Consider the following 17,799-nt stretch of genomic DNA (forward strand, 5'->3'; position numbering starts at 1 on the left):
AACAGAACTAGTAAACTTGGAACCCAGAGGCACTCTCAAAATTCCCAATTCAAAGGGTGAAAGAAAAAGGAGAAAAGAGAACATCCGGAGAGCCCATCTAGAATGGTAATACTGTGTAGCCCGCATGGGTATAGCCCCCTTCTCTATGAATTTCTTTTTATCTTGAGCAAGGACTGCTGAATATTTGAGTCCCTCTGAGAAGCTTCTCTTGGCTTCCTTTTTGTTCCCTCCCTCTGCAAGCTTAAGAACCATTTATTATGCATCCACTGCAGGTAAACATTATTTGGTATAATATATATGTAGTATTATCTACGGTGCCTAAGTACATGATATATGTGGGAAACTGAAGTTGAAAGAAGATAAGTCACTTGCTCTAAGGCACACAGTACTAAGGTGTGAAAGAGATTTCAATTCATGTTTGTCCTGTAGAGCCCAAGACCCCTTCTCTTGGCCATGATGGTTTCCTTCTCTTGACGAAGGCAGGGAACCACAGGTTGAGTTAAGAAAAAATATTCCAGATTTTATTCTGTAAACCCCCAAACAATCACCAATTGAATTTTTGATTTTTAAAGCATATTGGTATATTCTGGAAATTTGAATTTGATTTTAAAAGAATATTTTTAATTTAACTATTAACCTGTTGGAACAGCTCATCTAACAGTTGTTTTTTTCAAAACAATACTTATTTTTTATTACATAATTTTCAAGCAGTAACTTCATTATGTGCGAGATTAATAAAGATTTCTGGATTCCCTTTGCATCAGGCCACCCCAAGTATGATGATTAAAAAACAGTTTATGATATACCAAAAATTCTGTTCTTATTTAATCTTACTTGTTTAGTAGTCACAGAGGGAAAATCAGTATGAATTTTTGTTTGAAAATGCAAATAGAGAAAAGTAACAGAAAAATACTTTTTCAGAAGAAATTTTCGGGAAGTTAATTATCCTTCTTATAATTACATTCAAGGTTTCAACTTAAAAATAAGCCAGATTTACCTATTTAATACTTCTCAGGTAGAATAAGAATAGCAAACACAATCAAATTGTTTAACAGGATTTTGTATCATCTATCCAAAACCTTATAAATGGAATGTCTGCCAGAGTTTATAAGGGGGTAAATTTTATTCATGAACCAATATTGAATGTTAGCCATTATAGTTGATAGAAAACATACAAAATATTATATGTTACTGAACTACACCTGAAACAAGAATTTCAGGTTTCCCACTGTTACTATAAAAGGTAACATCTATCCCTTGCCCAAATCAATTGAATTCATATTTCTCATCTATTTTCTCCCACAGTTTGCTGAGTTTCAGTTTTGCTTTCATCTTGGATTGGACTTTTTCAACATACTTCTTCCTATGATAGTCCAAATACTTTTAAATGCAAAATTTCTTGTCAGGAATTTTATCTAAAAGGAAAAAATAAAAGGTGCTAATTTCTTAATGATAATTCAAGGAGAACAGAATTCCATTAAAATGTGGCTTATCTTAAAATTTCAGATAGATCACAGACCACCAAATAATGGTTCCTTCACTACAACGATCACACTGTGTATCATCTATTAGTGTTCTTTCTTTGTTGTGCTTTATTGTTCATAATAGCAGTCTCATCAAGGGGGTGTGTAGTAGCTGTATGTGGGTATCAGGGCTGATTTAAAGATTTTGTAAACATTTCCAAGCAAAATGCATTTGATAAGCTACAGAAACTTTGGTAAACTACGTCTATAGAAAATTATAATTACTTTATGGATATTCTGGTACAAAGTGTTTTAAATGGTTTGCTTCCCAAGCAACAACATTTGGCCACCTAGAAGAGGTCATATTGCCTCACAGTACACTGTACCTTCCTTATCTCTTTCTTTAGAACACATTTTCATTTTATATAATGCCATGGAAATTCATTCCATATAAAGAGTACTATAATAAATTTTCTTATAAAGAAACATAATCAAAGAATATACCCAGAGATGATATTTATTTTTTAAATTAAAGTAGATAACACATTGATTAACTAATCCAAGAAAGTAAATAAAGTCCATGTGTAACTAACAGTGTCAGTTTAAGCCATACCTTTATATTGCTAACATTTTTTTCATTAACGTATAGTTGATTTACAATGTTGTGTTAATTTCTGCTGTACAGCAAAGTGATTCAGTTATACATACATATACATTCTTATACATTCATATACATTCTGTGGGATGTTAGTTCCCTGGCCAGGGATTGAACCCACACCCTCAGCAGTGAAAGTGTGGAGTCCTAACCACTGGACCACCAGAGAATTGCCCTACATTTTTTTTATATTGTTCTCCATTATGGTTTATCACAGGATATTGAATATAGTTCCCTGTGCTATACAGTAGGACCTTGCTATTTATCCGTTCTATATAATAGTTTGCATCTGTTAACCCCAAACTCCCATTCCATCCCTCCCCAACCACACCCGCCCCCTTGGCAGCTACATTGCTAATATTTTCTTAAAGACAAAGTATAGCAACACCAACTTGACATCTGTAGTGTACTCTCTTCAAGGGTAAGGATGAGTGGGATGACTAAAATGTATGCGAGTGAAATAAAAAGAAAGAAAAACAATGAGCCTTATGCGTGACTTAATTTTTCAATAATCAAGAGCCAGCTGCAGTGGACAAATTATTTAATGAGAAAATATCACAGAGTTTAACTTTCTATTAATTTCTGGTTCTTACAATCAATCAGCTATACACCAGGTGCCCACTGAATGCTTGGCAATGTTTGAGGAACTAAAACACTTCTTTCCATGTTACACTGCCTGCCTTCATTCATCAAGTGTTGTCTGAAAACCTTCCTTATGCTCCGCTTTGTTGCCAATAGAAAGATAAATAAGTTATAGTTCTTTCCTTTAAAAGCTTACAGTCTTCTTGGGGATATACTCATAGGCAACAAATCCAATATAACGTAATAAAGGCTATCGTAGAGACATGTACAAAATGCTGTGGTAGCAAAGTGGAAGGAATAATTACTTGTGCCTGCAGTGTCAGGAGACACTTTATAGAGAAAGTGGCATTTGCACTGTACTTTAAAGATTCATAGTATATCAAAAAAGAGAGAAGGGCAAATAAGACATTTCTTCTGACCCTTTAATATCCTCAGTTACTTCCATCCTCCATCTTGGATTCTGTAGCCCCAGATACCAGTCACTCTTCTGTAAACACGTTCCCTTGCCCCTCTCCTCCATCTGGCATGCCTGGTAAACCAAGCCAGCTGTCTCCTTCTAAAACTGCAGCAACGTAACTGACTTTCTGAAGTCTGCTCAACTTTCCTGAATGGACTTCTTTCCCATATATAACCTTAAATTTCAAATGGACAGTCAACACTGCCAGATGATTCTATGACACTGCCTTAGTGTATTCGCTTTCCCATTCTCTAAGAGACTTATCTTTCACACTTTCTCTCACCTCCTCAAATCTCCATTATTCCCTACTCCATCTCAGGTGATGACTCTTCTTCATGCCTCATAGAGAAAATCAAAGCAATTGGTTGAGAATGTTCTTTCCACTCCCAAGCCATCAATCTATCTATATTTATATCTATTTTCTCTAGGATCCTTATGTTTCCATGTGAGAAGCATCCTTGCTTCTACGGCCACTTCCTCCACTTGTGCTCTGCATCCCATTCCCTCACTTCCTCAAGCATTTGGTCTTGTAGTTATTTTCCTTCTCTCCTGCATTATTAATTCTTTTGTTTCTACTGAATCATTCCCGTCATCTTGCAAATATGCTTTAATATTATCCTTCTTAACAAATCCTTTTCCTGACACCATACTCCCATCCAGTAACTGCTACCTTTTCACTGTTCATTCTGCAACTAAACTGCTTGAAGGAACCATCTGTACTTGTTATCTTCTTTTGCTAATCCCTACTCTCTCCTCAACCACTCCAGTGAGGCTGCACATAATGTATTACTGAAATAGCTCTTACCAAGCTCTCATCAATGACCTAGATCTTGCTAATGCCAATGCTCAGTTTTCTGTTCCCATCATACTAGTGTTTGATACAATTGACTCCTCCCTCCCTCTTTTTTCTAGACTTCTGTGGCACTTCCTACATGTGGTTTCCTTCTTAACTCTCTGGGTGTTCACTCTGAGGATCTTCTGTAGAATCCCCTTCCATACTTAAACTATGAATATTAAAGTGTCCTAGGCTTAATTCTGGGTCCTCAATTCTTCTCTATTTATACTCTCAATTGGTTAACTCGACCAATGTCTTATTTTTAAATATCATCTATAGTGTGATAACTCTTAAATTTACATCCCTATCTTCCTGAGCATATGGTTTATGTATTCCACTGCCTACACTTGATGTTCTAATAGGCATCTCCAACTTTTCTTTGCCGAGATCAAACTTCCGATTCCCCACATCTGCTCCTCTTCAAATTTTCTCTACAACAGGAAATTATGCCACCAGTCACCTTGTTAGTCAAACCCAATCTTTGGGAATGCTCCTTAATCCCTCCTTAAATACTTAACTTTTCCTATCACCACAGATTCTTTTCATCAGCAAGGTTCCACTTCCAAATGGATCCCAAATCTGACCACTTACCACCTCCAGAGTACAATCCTAGGCAAAGCTACTGTCATTTCTTTTCTACACTATGGCAATCATCTCCTAATTGGTGTCTTTTCAGTTTTGTCCACCTAGAACCTCTTCTCTGCAGAGTGGCCAGACAGATCTTTGTAAAGGTTTGGTCAAATCACACTTCTCCCTTGCTCAAATGCTCAAAGGGCTTTTCATTACAATTAGAAAATAGTCTTAATTTCCAAACATAGTTCACAAGGCACGTCATCATTTTGCCCCACCTGTCTCTCCAACCTCGTCTCATACTCCTTCACTTTGTGCTCTTTATGTTCTGGATACACTGGCCTTTTTGCTCCTGACACATCAGGCTTGCTCCCATCACAAGTGTTTTTACACCTGCTGTTCCTTGTTGTTGCTTTTGCTCTTCCTCTAGAACTTCGTATTACTCTCATCATTTAAATCGTGCAAAGCCCACCTTTTCATAAAGGTCTTTTCTGACCAGCCTAGCCAAAAAACAAAGAATAAAAAAAATCCAAAAACCAACACTCAACCAATTAAGCAAAAATACCCCCCAAATCCAATCACTTCCTATAACATCATCCTGTTTTCGTTATAGCAATTGCTTGTCTTATTCACTTATTTGTTTATGTGTTTGTCGTCTGTCTCCCTTAATTAGACTTGAAAGTCTTTGAAGAAAAGAGAATCTGTCTTTATTGTTCATTGTCATATTGTCATATCCTCTAGCACGTACAATAGTGTCCGACACATGTTAGGTACATACTCAATTAAAGTTTAAACTGACTTGTTCATTATATGAAGTGAGAATTTATTGGTAAGTGTACAGAGGCACAAACCTGCAAGTCATATTTAGGGGATTAAGTGGGGAGTAATTGGAGGGAACTTGGGGGTCAAGCTGTGAAGGGTCTTGAATGCCATGTTTAGTGGTTTGGACATTATTGTAAAGGAATGGGAAGCCAAAGATTTTAAATTTTGTCTTAAATAAAACCTTGAGTTATGAGATCTTCCTTTTATAAAACTAAAGTATGTTAAGTATATTTTAAAATGTATTTCTACTTAGTTGGATGTAATATTTAAAGAGATGCCCTTTAAGATTCTATTTAGTATAAGAAATGTTTTAACTTTTGTTTTTAAAATTTCATGAGATACTTAATCAAAATAAAGCTTTTGCCTCTAGGAATCTGTTTAATTTAGAAATGTTTTATGATAATCAGAAGAGTCAATAGCTTTAATGTAACTTAAACACACAATTTATTTATCTAAGTTGCTATTGAACATTTCTTAATAGAGATGTGTTATTCTTACTTTTTAACCACTTCATGTAGCATATTTTCTACCCCATCTTTATAGAACAAACATAAATCTGAACAGCTAATTCTTGATAAGAGTCACAGTGCTTTAATCTGATTAATTTTATTTCTAATCTTACTTATAAAATTATACAGCATTTACTTTATAACTAGAAAAGATTGTTATTATGTACTAAATGTTAACAGAAGTACTTTTAATGTACTGAATTAAGTTTAACTATAAAGAGAAAATGAATAGAAATACAGTGTAGTTAGGTAAAAGTTTGGGATAATTTTGAATATAGATAATGTAAAACTAAACATAATGGAATAGGAAGTTTGGCAAGGAAGAATTCACAGTTTTTTAAAGCCATAAAAGGGCAAACTAAAATCTCATATTACTAAAAGGAAATGCAAAATATACATTCAAGGAAATTAATGTCAGGAAGTTAGTATCTTATGTGAATGTTTATTTTTAATATTGCTCAGGTATTGATCTTAAATGTCACAGAAACTGTGGAAAACTATAGCAACTTAGAAATATTTCTCTTTCATCTGTTCAGCAGGAAATCAAGCTTTTTTAGGATGTATTTTGCATATTGAAAGACCTGAATTAACCCTGCCTTGAATAGCGAGAAGAGCAGAAGAACGAAGAAAGCAGAAAATCTATGGAGAGTTAGATATATTTCACTTGTTTTCATGTGTCCTATTGAGGCAATTATGAGTAATAGTTTGTTGTTTACTCATCAAGAGTCTTTTAAAAGTGAAAATCAAAACAGGTGGCAGGGAAAGCTTTTCAAATGCTGAAATAAAACATATCTCCTAATGATTAGTTTTTTCATGCACTTTCTAAAATACCAGAGAAGGACCCTAGTGAAAATCAATTCACCATTTCCTCTTGAGTGTCCACTGTTGCTGAAACTGTTCCATCCCCAAATTAGTAATTGGAAAGAAAAAAGCATGCTGCTCAGCAGTTGCTTCCTTGGGAGTTGGACTGTGGGGTTGGAGCTTCAAATAACATAGTCAATATGACAAAAAAAAATCTCTCACAAAATGAAGCTTATTAGATTCCTGAGTCAAACTATAATCAGATCAAAATTCCTGCGAAACTCTGCCTTGAAAACACTCTAGCAGAGTTTCTAAGCTACCACTCTGAAAGCAGAATCCATGGCTAATTTCACAGCAAAAGTGATGGGAAAATTAAGGGATGATTTGAAGTTTTTCAGAGAGAAAAAGGGAAAGTTCTAAGAAAGATGCTTGGAGATACAAAGGTGCATTGTATACTGTATATAGCAGAGACACCCTGTGGGATGGTGAATGTTGAAAGATAATGACACTGGAAATGTTGACTCTAAGCTGTGAAGTGTCTTGACATGTTTGTCTTCTGCAAGCTGTGGGCAGTCATTGTTTTTACATTGACATGTGTCATGGTGTATTTTAGTAAGAAAGCTCACTCTGACAAGAATAAGGAGACAGATTCCAATGGAGGAGATAGGAAGAATGAGTTACTGCAGGCTAAGACAGGTAATATTAAAGACCTCAAGTAGGGCAATGACAGAAAGTAGAGAAGAGTGTTTAGATGTGGCATAAGTTGATGGACAGAGGATTTGGGGGTAGTAGGAGAGGAAAATAGAATTGAGATTTCTAATTTCTGTAATTAGGTGAATGGTACTGTCACTAGGCTGCATATAATAAGATGCCTGGGATTTCTGTTTGGTTTGGTTTGGTTTGATTTGGTTTTTCTTGGAGTGGTGAGTGGAGAAGAGAGATGAAGGAGATTTCAGGTTTGATATGTGGTGAATAGTCCATCTGAGTTCTGGCTATTGGAATATGGAATTTGAAATCAAGTAAATGTGTGCAATTCACCATATCTGAGACCACAGGAGTAGTCTGTTAGCTAGGTCCTTTGTGTCTTTGTATATTTTTACAAGACTCTGAGACCAAGATCAACACTAATGTAAAGTTCAGAATATATTATATCTTTAGTAAAGATACTACATTTTTTCATAGAGGGGAGAGCAACCATCCACATTACATTGTTTGAATTTGGAAATCTGCAAATGTTGAATATGTTCCTCTCAGTTCTTGTTGAGAGTTTTTATTTATTTTTTTATCATGTCTTTTACGATCTGAGTTCAATTCACCCAAAGAAACTACAAACCTTAAAAAGAAAAAAAAAATAGTCTTTAAGAATTGATTAGTAGCTTCATTTGTAAATATTTTCTCCCATTCTGAGGGTTGTCTTTTCGTCTCATTTATGCTAATCTTTCCTTGAATGCTTTTAAGTTGTCTAAGTACCATAGAACACACTTTTGTTTAAATGCTTTTCTGGTTCTAAATAATCATGACTCATTTTTATCAACTATTATGCAAAATATATTTCACAGTTTAAAGAAGGCAATGACCACCCAATATTCTTTTAAAATAAAGACACTGAAGTTCAAAGAAGTTAAATAATTCATAAACAAGAAGCAAGGGCCTGAATACAAGTCCAGGTTTGTCTGACTGCAAAGTATACCCTCATTCAAGTACATTCTGGCTCTTCTTAGGTGAAATAGAACTAAGTATAGGCTAATTGTTCCATGAGAGACTAAGCCTTGAGAGCTTATGAAACTGAAGTCATAGCACTTTCAATCTCGCTATTATACCAGGTCGTTTTCATCTTTTGGTAAATTTAATCATCAGGGATCAGAGTGGCTATTGATTGAAGTATTCTGAAAAGAGCAATTTGATCCCATGGTTTTATGTGGTTTTTGTGCCCTCCCCCTAACTCCTCACTGCATCGACACAACCTTAGCTAACCATAATATTCTCAATCTTAATTTTATGTTGAAAATACAAGGATAAAAAGAAATATAATTAGCTCACATGTTAGGGAGCTCACACTCTTTTGTGAATCCTTGGAAAGCATATGTTTGATCATTTAAAAGGGAATCTAATAATTATATTGTTAGAATGCATTATAATTGTTGAATGCTTTTAAATATAACATGTCATAATTATCACTTATTTCAGTTGAATTTAAAATATAAGACCCTGTGAGAAGAAGTGAAAAAAAATCCTAGTTCTAAGTGCAATTCTCTAATCCACTAATACGGTTACCCTTGATTAGCTAGCTTGTCACATTATCACCTTCGATAAAGAAAACCCAGAATGGGAGGGTACCATGGGTGTAACAAAATATCATACCTTGTAAATTGATATTCATTCGTAAAAGCGTAAGGTAGTACCATTATAAAAACACACTGTATTTAGTTATGTATTACAGTCACAAAAACAGTTAATAGAAACATCAAAAAGCTATTCTGTAAGCTGTGCCTGACAAAGGAATTTTTTGTTACAATAGCACTAAGGAAACTATTGATGTATTTCATTGTAGCAACCAGTACAGTAATGCCAAATGAGATAAATTCATTAATAGGACACTGAAATGAGAATAGAAAATGACTTAGTCACAGCTGTCCAGTTTAGAATACATATTACTTTATGACTTTTTCTTCATTATGCTGACAATGATAACTGGTAGGAAAATAGATAATAAAGGAAGAGAGGTTTTAAAAAAGAAAACATGACAAATACATTATATTTTTGTAAGTCTGCCTAAAGAGTAATCTTATTTAAAAATATATAAATGAACTTATATGAAAACTAAAGACATGTTATTTACAAATAAACAGAAATTTGAGTGGAAATTATGAATATGGAGTATTTATTGCCATTCAGGTTAGGAAAAAATCCACAATATATATATTATTCACATATATAAAACCTCTATCACTGAAATTCTCATTTTTATAAATAGTTAAGCATTTTAGCACATAAATATATACTCTCCCCTGCCCCTCTATATCTACAAGCATTTCGGACATAAAGCTGAAAATTTCCTCAGTGTTAATAGTGTTTATTTTTAAATGTTTAAAGAATTTTTGTATGAAAATAGCTTTTTAAAATAAGTTTTTATGTTGAAACAATGTAAAAAATTATAAAAAGCTTCAAAGTACTATACAAATAACTTTTCTGAACTACTCGATGGTAAATTGCAAACCTGGTGTCCCATCATTCCCCAGTACTTTAGTGTGTATTTGTTACAAACAAGAACATTCTCCTACCAAACCAAAGCAACCATCCAAATTAGGAAATTAACATTGATACATTGCTACCATCTAATCATCAGACCCTACCCAAGTTTTGCCAGGTGTCCCAATAATTTTTTTTTTTTAATAGCAGAAGAACCAATTCAGAAACACTGCTTTTAGTTATAATGCCTCTTTAGTCTTCAGTCTGAAACATTCCCTCCGTCTTTTCTTAACTTTCATGATCTCGCGTCTCTCATTAACAGTGCTTTAATGTACCTCTGGTTTCAATTTATATTTATAATTCAAGGGGATCTTTTTCTTAGAGTATTTCCAGATAACATACTATGCTTCTGCGCCTTCTGTGAATATATGTGTGTTGTGTGTGTGTCTTTAGACATTCACAGAGGGGGAATACTGTAGAGTTTCTGAACCTTTGTCTTTGGGTGGGGGGGAACACAATAAAAGCAATGATGCTCAGGGAATAAAATCATGTAAATAATAGATACATCATTTACTAGTTTTCAAGCTTACATAGCCTAGAAGTTTCAAAGTATCATTCATGCTTATACTTGGAAAGTCTTCCTTTCAATTATTCCTTAATGATTTTTTTCTATACAGAGTCCAAAAATTGTCATAGATGATAGTGAAATAGAATTCAATTAACAACCCCAAAGAAAATTTGCTCAATAAAATGTTATATTTTGAGTGAATATACTAGAAACAGTTATATGATTAAAATAATCCACTCAACAAATTTGGTTCTTTAAAATTGAGAGGGCCCTCTATTTGGTGCTCTGTCATAGTATACTAGGTATTTTGACAAGGCTTATTTTACATAAAAAGCCAAATCTACTTCTAGGTGAAAATAAAAATGTGAAAACTCACAATGGGCTATGAATATATTGGAAATAGAGACAATTCGGATTTTACAATTAATATGTTTCTGGATTCCATAGCTTTTTCCAGCTTCACAAACAGTCTAGGATCTAAAAGAAGTCATTGCTACTTCAGACTTATCATTTCTCTAATTGAATCCCTTCTTCTAACAACTCTTAGAGTTCCTTATCCACCAAGTTCATCCATTTTTCCCTTTTTGGATTTGTTCACCAGGGTTTACTTACTTATTGATATTTCCCCAGCAATTCCACTGCAACATGTTTGAAATTTTCCTCTCTTAGTTATTCTATTATGACAACGGATCGAGGAATCACATTTCATGCCTTGTGTTCCCAGGTGGCAGGGCAAATATAAACATTAATATTAGCTTAACCTGTGTTTCCTTTCTTCATATTATTTCATATTTTTATAATTATCACAGACAAATTTACACAACATCATATTTTGGCTCAATTTGAAACAAAGTCACAGTCATAACGTTATCAACGGACAGGCCATATTTTAACTTTAAGGTTTCAGAAAAATTCTCATAAAAATGGAAAATGTTTATTTAAAGATAAAACCCACCATTTTTACTAACCATTTGTATGTTGTTACGTTACCTCCATGGAAATGGTTCCTCAATTTCATTTTAAAATATTATCTTATCCCTTTATTTTCATCTTGACATATGTTTCTTAACTAAATGTATCACTTTTTAATGACAAAGTCAAAGAAATAAGTCATAATACTTTTGGACTTTCTTTAGTTGTTATAAATATTAATTGCCTTAATTTGAAATTATTTTCTTCCATTGTCATGACTTGGTTATTATATGTAACTTGAAACCACCTGAAGAAGAGAGACAGAGAGAGAGAGAGAGAGAGAGAGAGAGAGAGTGTGTGTGTGTGTGTGTGTGTGTGTGTGTGTGTGTGTGTGTAGGTTTAAAATTCAGGGCTCAGGTATCAGCCATTGAGAATCCACTAACCATTTATTCTTTTTGCCTTCATGATGCTCACCAAAGACTCATCTTATTTTAATATTTTGTATCTTATATTATTTTCTATGGGAAAAAATAATCAAGTGACACAAAATGTCCAGGTCACATGACAGATATTTCTCATTGTGAATCAATATATCAGCATTCTTGTTTATTTATTGAGTACTCCCCTATATGCTGGGCACTGCTTTAGGCATGGGAGATTCAGCAGTGACAAAACAGAAAAAATTCCTTTTCTGAACAGAACTTATGTTCTCCTGAGGAGATCATCTCCAAGCAAACAAAAAGTCAATACAATTTAGAGAACCATAAGTGTGAAAAATCAAATGGAAGAGTGAAATGGTATAAAGGCTAAGGGGGAGCAACCTTATATGATGTGATCGGGGAAAGCCTCCAAGGAGGCACCATTTGAAGAAAGATAGGAATCCTAAGGAAGCTCTAGCCTGAAAAGATTTGAGGTAAGAGAATTCCAGAGAGAAACAGATAGTGCAAAAGCTCCAAAATGGGAACAAACTCATTTTTGGACTACCCTTCAAAATTAATTAAGAGGATAATTCTGCTATGAGGACAAATTTTATCATAGAAGTGAAAGGGTTTTTCTTTTTGGTTATCTAGTTTTTTCCAGATATTCAATGTCCTCAATTATTACACACAATCAAGAATGACTGTGTCAATGAGTTTTAAGCAAATGTGTACCTTAGGAAAGGAACAGTGTGAAAAAATTGATAATACTAAGTTCTATTTAATAACAGAAAGAATTTGTCCTAGAATCTGCACATATCAAAATGTCTCTATCAGTTTACTTTAAAGAGACATTTTAATGTGTTATATCATAATTCTTCACATTTTTACATTTTTCATAGCTTGCCAGGCATTTAGACTTTAAGACAGAAGATGAAAAGAAGAGAAAATCCCTGAAGACCTGGTAAAGATTTGACATCTTGTTTGTGTCCATGAGGAAATCATGAGCTACCTCTTCTTGGAGTAATTATTAAAAAGTTAAATTGTTTTTCATAAAACTATCTTTCTTCCTTTATTTTCATTAGAAGTGTAAAAATAAAGGAAGTAGAAAGCTCTCATATGTCTATTACAGGTCTAGATTGGTGATCAGAAGGTACTACATATAATACATAGTAAAAACAGAGTTTATCTTTATTCACAACAGAACTTTCTGCAATTCTCATTTTTATAGACATCAAAACTAGGATAAAGTTCACCATACAAATGCATGCCCTTGGTTCTTCTGATTTTTGTCTATAAGGTAAAAAATAAGCATACTAGATTGAAAATAATTTTTCAGATTTTTTAAATGTAAAAACTGTAACAGCTATATAAATTGTACAAATATAACAGTCTACCAAGGAGACCCCGTGTCATTTCCACATATCTTTACAAATATTTTTAAAAATGCCAAACAAAGGTAAATGCATATTATTCTACTTATTTGAATTCTGTTTGATACTGGGCCACTGTCTCACAGCCTACAGAATACCCATTCACCAATTATGAGCACTGTTACTCATTACTCTGAACTGTTCACACATCTATCTCATATAAATTCCATATTACCCATCTATGGTCATGCTTTATATTTAAAATTTATATTTTAAAAATACATATTTAAAAACCTGACAACCTGTATCAGATTTATTTTTTATTTCATATCAAAACTGTTATTTAAGAGCAGAGGGGAAAGGATTCTCCTCCACACAATCAATATTTTCTCTTTGACCCAAATGTTCATGTTTAGGTGAAGGAGACAATTGCTCTTTCACCATAGTTTAGTGTGTAATTAGCCTTGTTTTCACTCTACTTTAAATGTAGACATTTAAAATATGGGGGATGGAAATGCATTTGCAGTAGATTAATGCTGAACAAGTAACACTTTCAACCATATTCGCATTTCTGTTTGTGCCCCCAATGTGGAAGAGGTGCCTTCCAAGACTATGCATAGTGCTTTGGCTTAGAGAAAGACCACTCAAAAGTGCAGGGTATCCAGATGTGGTGACATTCCTCCTTTTCACTTTCTTTCCTTGTCTTCCACTTATGGAGGAATGAATAGATGTTTTATCTATATGTATATATTTAAATTAAATCTGTATAATTATTGAAAGCTTTATGTTGCCCTGACAGAATTTTCGTACATATCTATGTAACAAAATGTACTTGAGAGTATTGTATTGATATAAAAAAATCAATGAAATTCAGTGTAGTTTTCTTAGAGAAGGAATATAAAAAAAATAAAATAAAATTAAGTTTTGGTTCAGCAGACGAATATAAATATATATATGTATATATATATATGTATAAATATAAAATATAAAATCTTGTGAAGGGGATGAGAAGTGTTCACAGTTTCTGTTGCTTGCATAACATTTGTAATTAGAAATGCATTTCACATTTAAGTATTTGTTAGTGTTTGCAATCTGGGACATGCTATTGTTACTAATGCCTATACTGAACTTTAAAATGTACTCAGTTGAGGCTACTTTAGGACAAATATTAATTGAATTATCCAAATCCTTAGGTCTCTAAATCCTGCTGATATGTTTCAAAAATTAATCACTGTACTCAATATTTTTCAGCAATACTGCAGGAAGGTTAAAATAGCAACATAGTACTTTCAATATTTTAACTGTAGCATATACAAGTCATAATTATTTATTTGAGTAAAAAAATCCCCACTTTAAATAATTTTTGAGTTTCAAAGATATTTTTTTCTGTACAGCACAAAATTCTATCATTAGACATAAATAAAGCAAAGCAGGATGAAACAAGTTTATTAAACTAAACATTGAATAAAATGTTGGAGATTAGTTTTGACATAAAAATATTCTGTATTTTTATGTAAACCAGATTTTGAACAGACTATTAAAAAGGTACAGTTTGAAAGAATGTATAAATATAAAATTTCTGCCAAATCATTTTAGGATCTCTAAGAACATTTTAATCATTTTTATGAAATATTTTTGTGTATTTTTGATTTAAAAACTGAAAATTATCTCAAACCATAAATTAACTTGAAATGTTAAACATTCTATTAGGTTGAACCTTTTGAAACTGTTGATTGTTTGGGGGCTATAAAAATGTCAGTTTCTTAAGTTTCAATGCAGTGTTTATGTTTAAGAAGAATCTTAAATGGACTCTTCCCACCTTCACTTGTAATTACACAGTTTTACAAAGCAGATACATTCTTAATATGAATCCCTTATAATACACTGTACATTTTAGCCTCTAGAAAAAAATTGTAGAAAAATTAACTCAATCATAATGACAAAGCATAGCCAAGATAAAAATAGCTGTTTTTTTCCTACTAGTGAAAAATCACAATTCAAATTTAGAAAATACTCAACCACTTACTTTGGTAGAGTTTTCAAGTGATTTTCTCTTAACTCCAATATCCGCAATTTGGCAAGTCTGTAGAAATAAATTTAAAAATTGCTTCTTAATATTTCTCTATAAAACAATATTCTTATGGTAAAGTAAACTGTTACTTTATTATCCAAACAACTATGTCCAAACATTACATACCATGGTTACAGATTTTTAAGAATTATGCAAATTGGTTATGAGTAGGGTTGCATCAACATTGGAGAATAACAAATATCCCTTTCCTAAAAATGAAGTTCTTTCAAAGATATCATTGAGACCAAGTCATCTAAGTCTCTTATGTTTTATAAAATTATATTCACTGTTGTTTGACTGTATGCATTCAACAGATTATTGAATATCTACTAAATACTAGATGCTGCATTCACTGAAACATGGTGATACTTCCACTCAAGAGACAATAAATGAATTTTTAACACAAATAATAGAGCATAGAGGTTAAAAGCTTGAGCTTTGTGATCAGACAGATCTGGGTAATATTCAGACTCTTTCATATCCTATATGTTTTTTGCCGTGTGACACTGGGCAAATTAATTAACTCCTCATAACTCCAGTTTCCTCATCTATAATGAGTATGTGATAATAGTACAAAATTTATAGGGTTTTGAATATTAAATGATGTCATGTAAAGCATAATGCCTGGCACACCATAAGTTTTAGTATGTGTTAGGTTATTACTATTCTTTAATTGAAAAATGGGAAAAATGCTATAATATACCATATTTAATTGACTCTGAGATTAACATCTGAACATTTCAAGTGGATGCACATTTAAAAATGTATAGTAACATCTATCGTATGACAGTACTGGAGTTGGAATAATCTTGTGAAGGGGATGAGAAGTGTTCACAGTTTCTGTTGCTTGCATAACATTTGTAATTAGAAATGCATTTCATATTTAAGTATTTGTTAGTGTTTGCAATCTGGGACATGCTATTGTTACTAATGCCTATACTGAACTTTAAAATGTACTCAGTTGAGGCTACTTTAGGACAAATATTAATTGAATTATCCAAATCCTTAGTGATGTGGGAATATTTCACTATTTGAACTATACAATTCACCTACAAGGTCCCATATTTACTGTGCTTTTAGATATTCAACTAGTTCTCTTCTCCTTTCCTTTGTGTTTTGAGTTCCACCAAATTTCCAATTTAATTTTAAACTTATAACTCAATCTTTATTTGAAATAAAGTAATTTAGTTCTTCAGAGCATGGGTATATCACTAGTTAAAGATGTTTCTTAAACATTTATATATCTCAAATCTTCATATTTGTACTGTTGTAATAATATTTTATGACTTAGTTTGGCCTTTAGGGGCACTAAATCTCAGGTTTTGGAAAGTATCTTAAAACATTCTTTGTTAAATTATTCAGCTGAAAGTTATAGAGCTTTTTAGATTACAATAATAAAATAGAGCATTTTTTTGGCAGACAATTCACATAAAATTTAATTCTAATTTCTAAGTGGTTTGGGTTTTGATATTATGTTATCTGATTGCCCAAATTTCTTCCCCTATATTAGGACTGGTAAAAAAGAACGGACAAAATGCAAAAGTGTGTCTTAGGGAGATAAAAATTTCCTGATTTAATAAACCAAAGGTATATTTGTAGTGTTATCATCAGTACCGGAAGGAAAATCTACTTTATGTGGACAAATGGTGAAGTATCAATTCATTTAGAAACGAGACAAATGCTCTTTTGAATATCTGTGAATTTTCAGAACTTCCCAAGTGTATGGTATTCATAGGTATTGTGAAATCATGATCTACAAAAGTAAGGGAATTTGGAAGAAACTTTCGAGGTGATTTCTGTATGCAAATGGAGGCTGCTACCTGTTAAGGGACTTCATTATTCCACTGGGTTCTTCTTAATGTCATATATTAGCTTCTGCCAACAGATTGGTGTCGAGTTACACTCAGTCAGTTATTTGAACAATTTTAAAGATGATCATTTAGAAAAATGCAGTTAACAATAAACTTAAAATGTCTTAACTTTCAAGATATATCTTTTATATTTAAAATAGCCAAGACATGGAAAGACAGTTTCCATTGACAGATAAATGGATAAAGAAAATGTGTGCATATATATGTATGCATGTGTGTGTGTGTGTGTGTGTGTATATATATATATATATATAAAGCCATAAAAAAGAAGAAAATCCTGCCATTTGCAACAACATGGATGGACCTTGAGGGCATTATGCTGAGTGAAATAAGTTGGGCAGAGAAAGACAAATACTGCGTGATCTCGCTTACATGTGAAATCTAAAAAGAAAAAAAAACCTCATAGAAAAAGAGATCAGATTTGTGGTTACTAGAGGTGGGGGTGGGGTGGGGAAACTGGGTGAAGGTAGTCAAAAGACACAACTTTACAGTTATAAGATAAATAAGTACTAGGGATGTAATGCACAACAGTATTACTATAGTTAACACTGCTGTATGGCACATGGTATATTTGAAAGCTCCTAAGAGAGTAAATTCTAAAAATTTTCACAAGGCAAAAAACTTTTTCTTTGTAATTATATGAGGTAATGGATGTTAACTAAATTTATTGTCCTAATTATTTTGTAATAAATTTGTCATTACTAT

General features: G+C 32.8%; 1 protein-coding gene across 7 annotated transcripts in view; it reads right to left on the reverse strand.

Moving 5' to 3' along the window:
- LRRC7 (leucine rich repeat containing 7) overlaps positions 1-17,799 on the reverse strand; it is a 498,913-nt gene that overhangs the window by 228,600 nt on the left and 252,514 nt on the right. For all 7 annotated transcript variants that reach the window (XM_060304379.1, XM_060304393.1, XM_030865914.2 and 4 more), the window contains one exon: positions 15,179-15,235. In XM_060304379.1, coding sequence (XP_060160362.1) covers positions 15,179-15,235 — 57 coding nt within the window. The remainder of the gene's footprint in view (positions 1-15,178; positions 15,236-17,799) is intronic.

This window comes from Globicephala melas, chromosome 1, assembly GCF_963455315.2.
Source record: "Globicephala melas chromosome 1, mGloMel1.2, whole genome shotgun sequence".
Lineage (NCBI taxonomy): Eukaryota > Metazoa > Chordata > Mammalia > Artiodactyla > Delphinidae > Globicephala > Globicephala melas.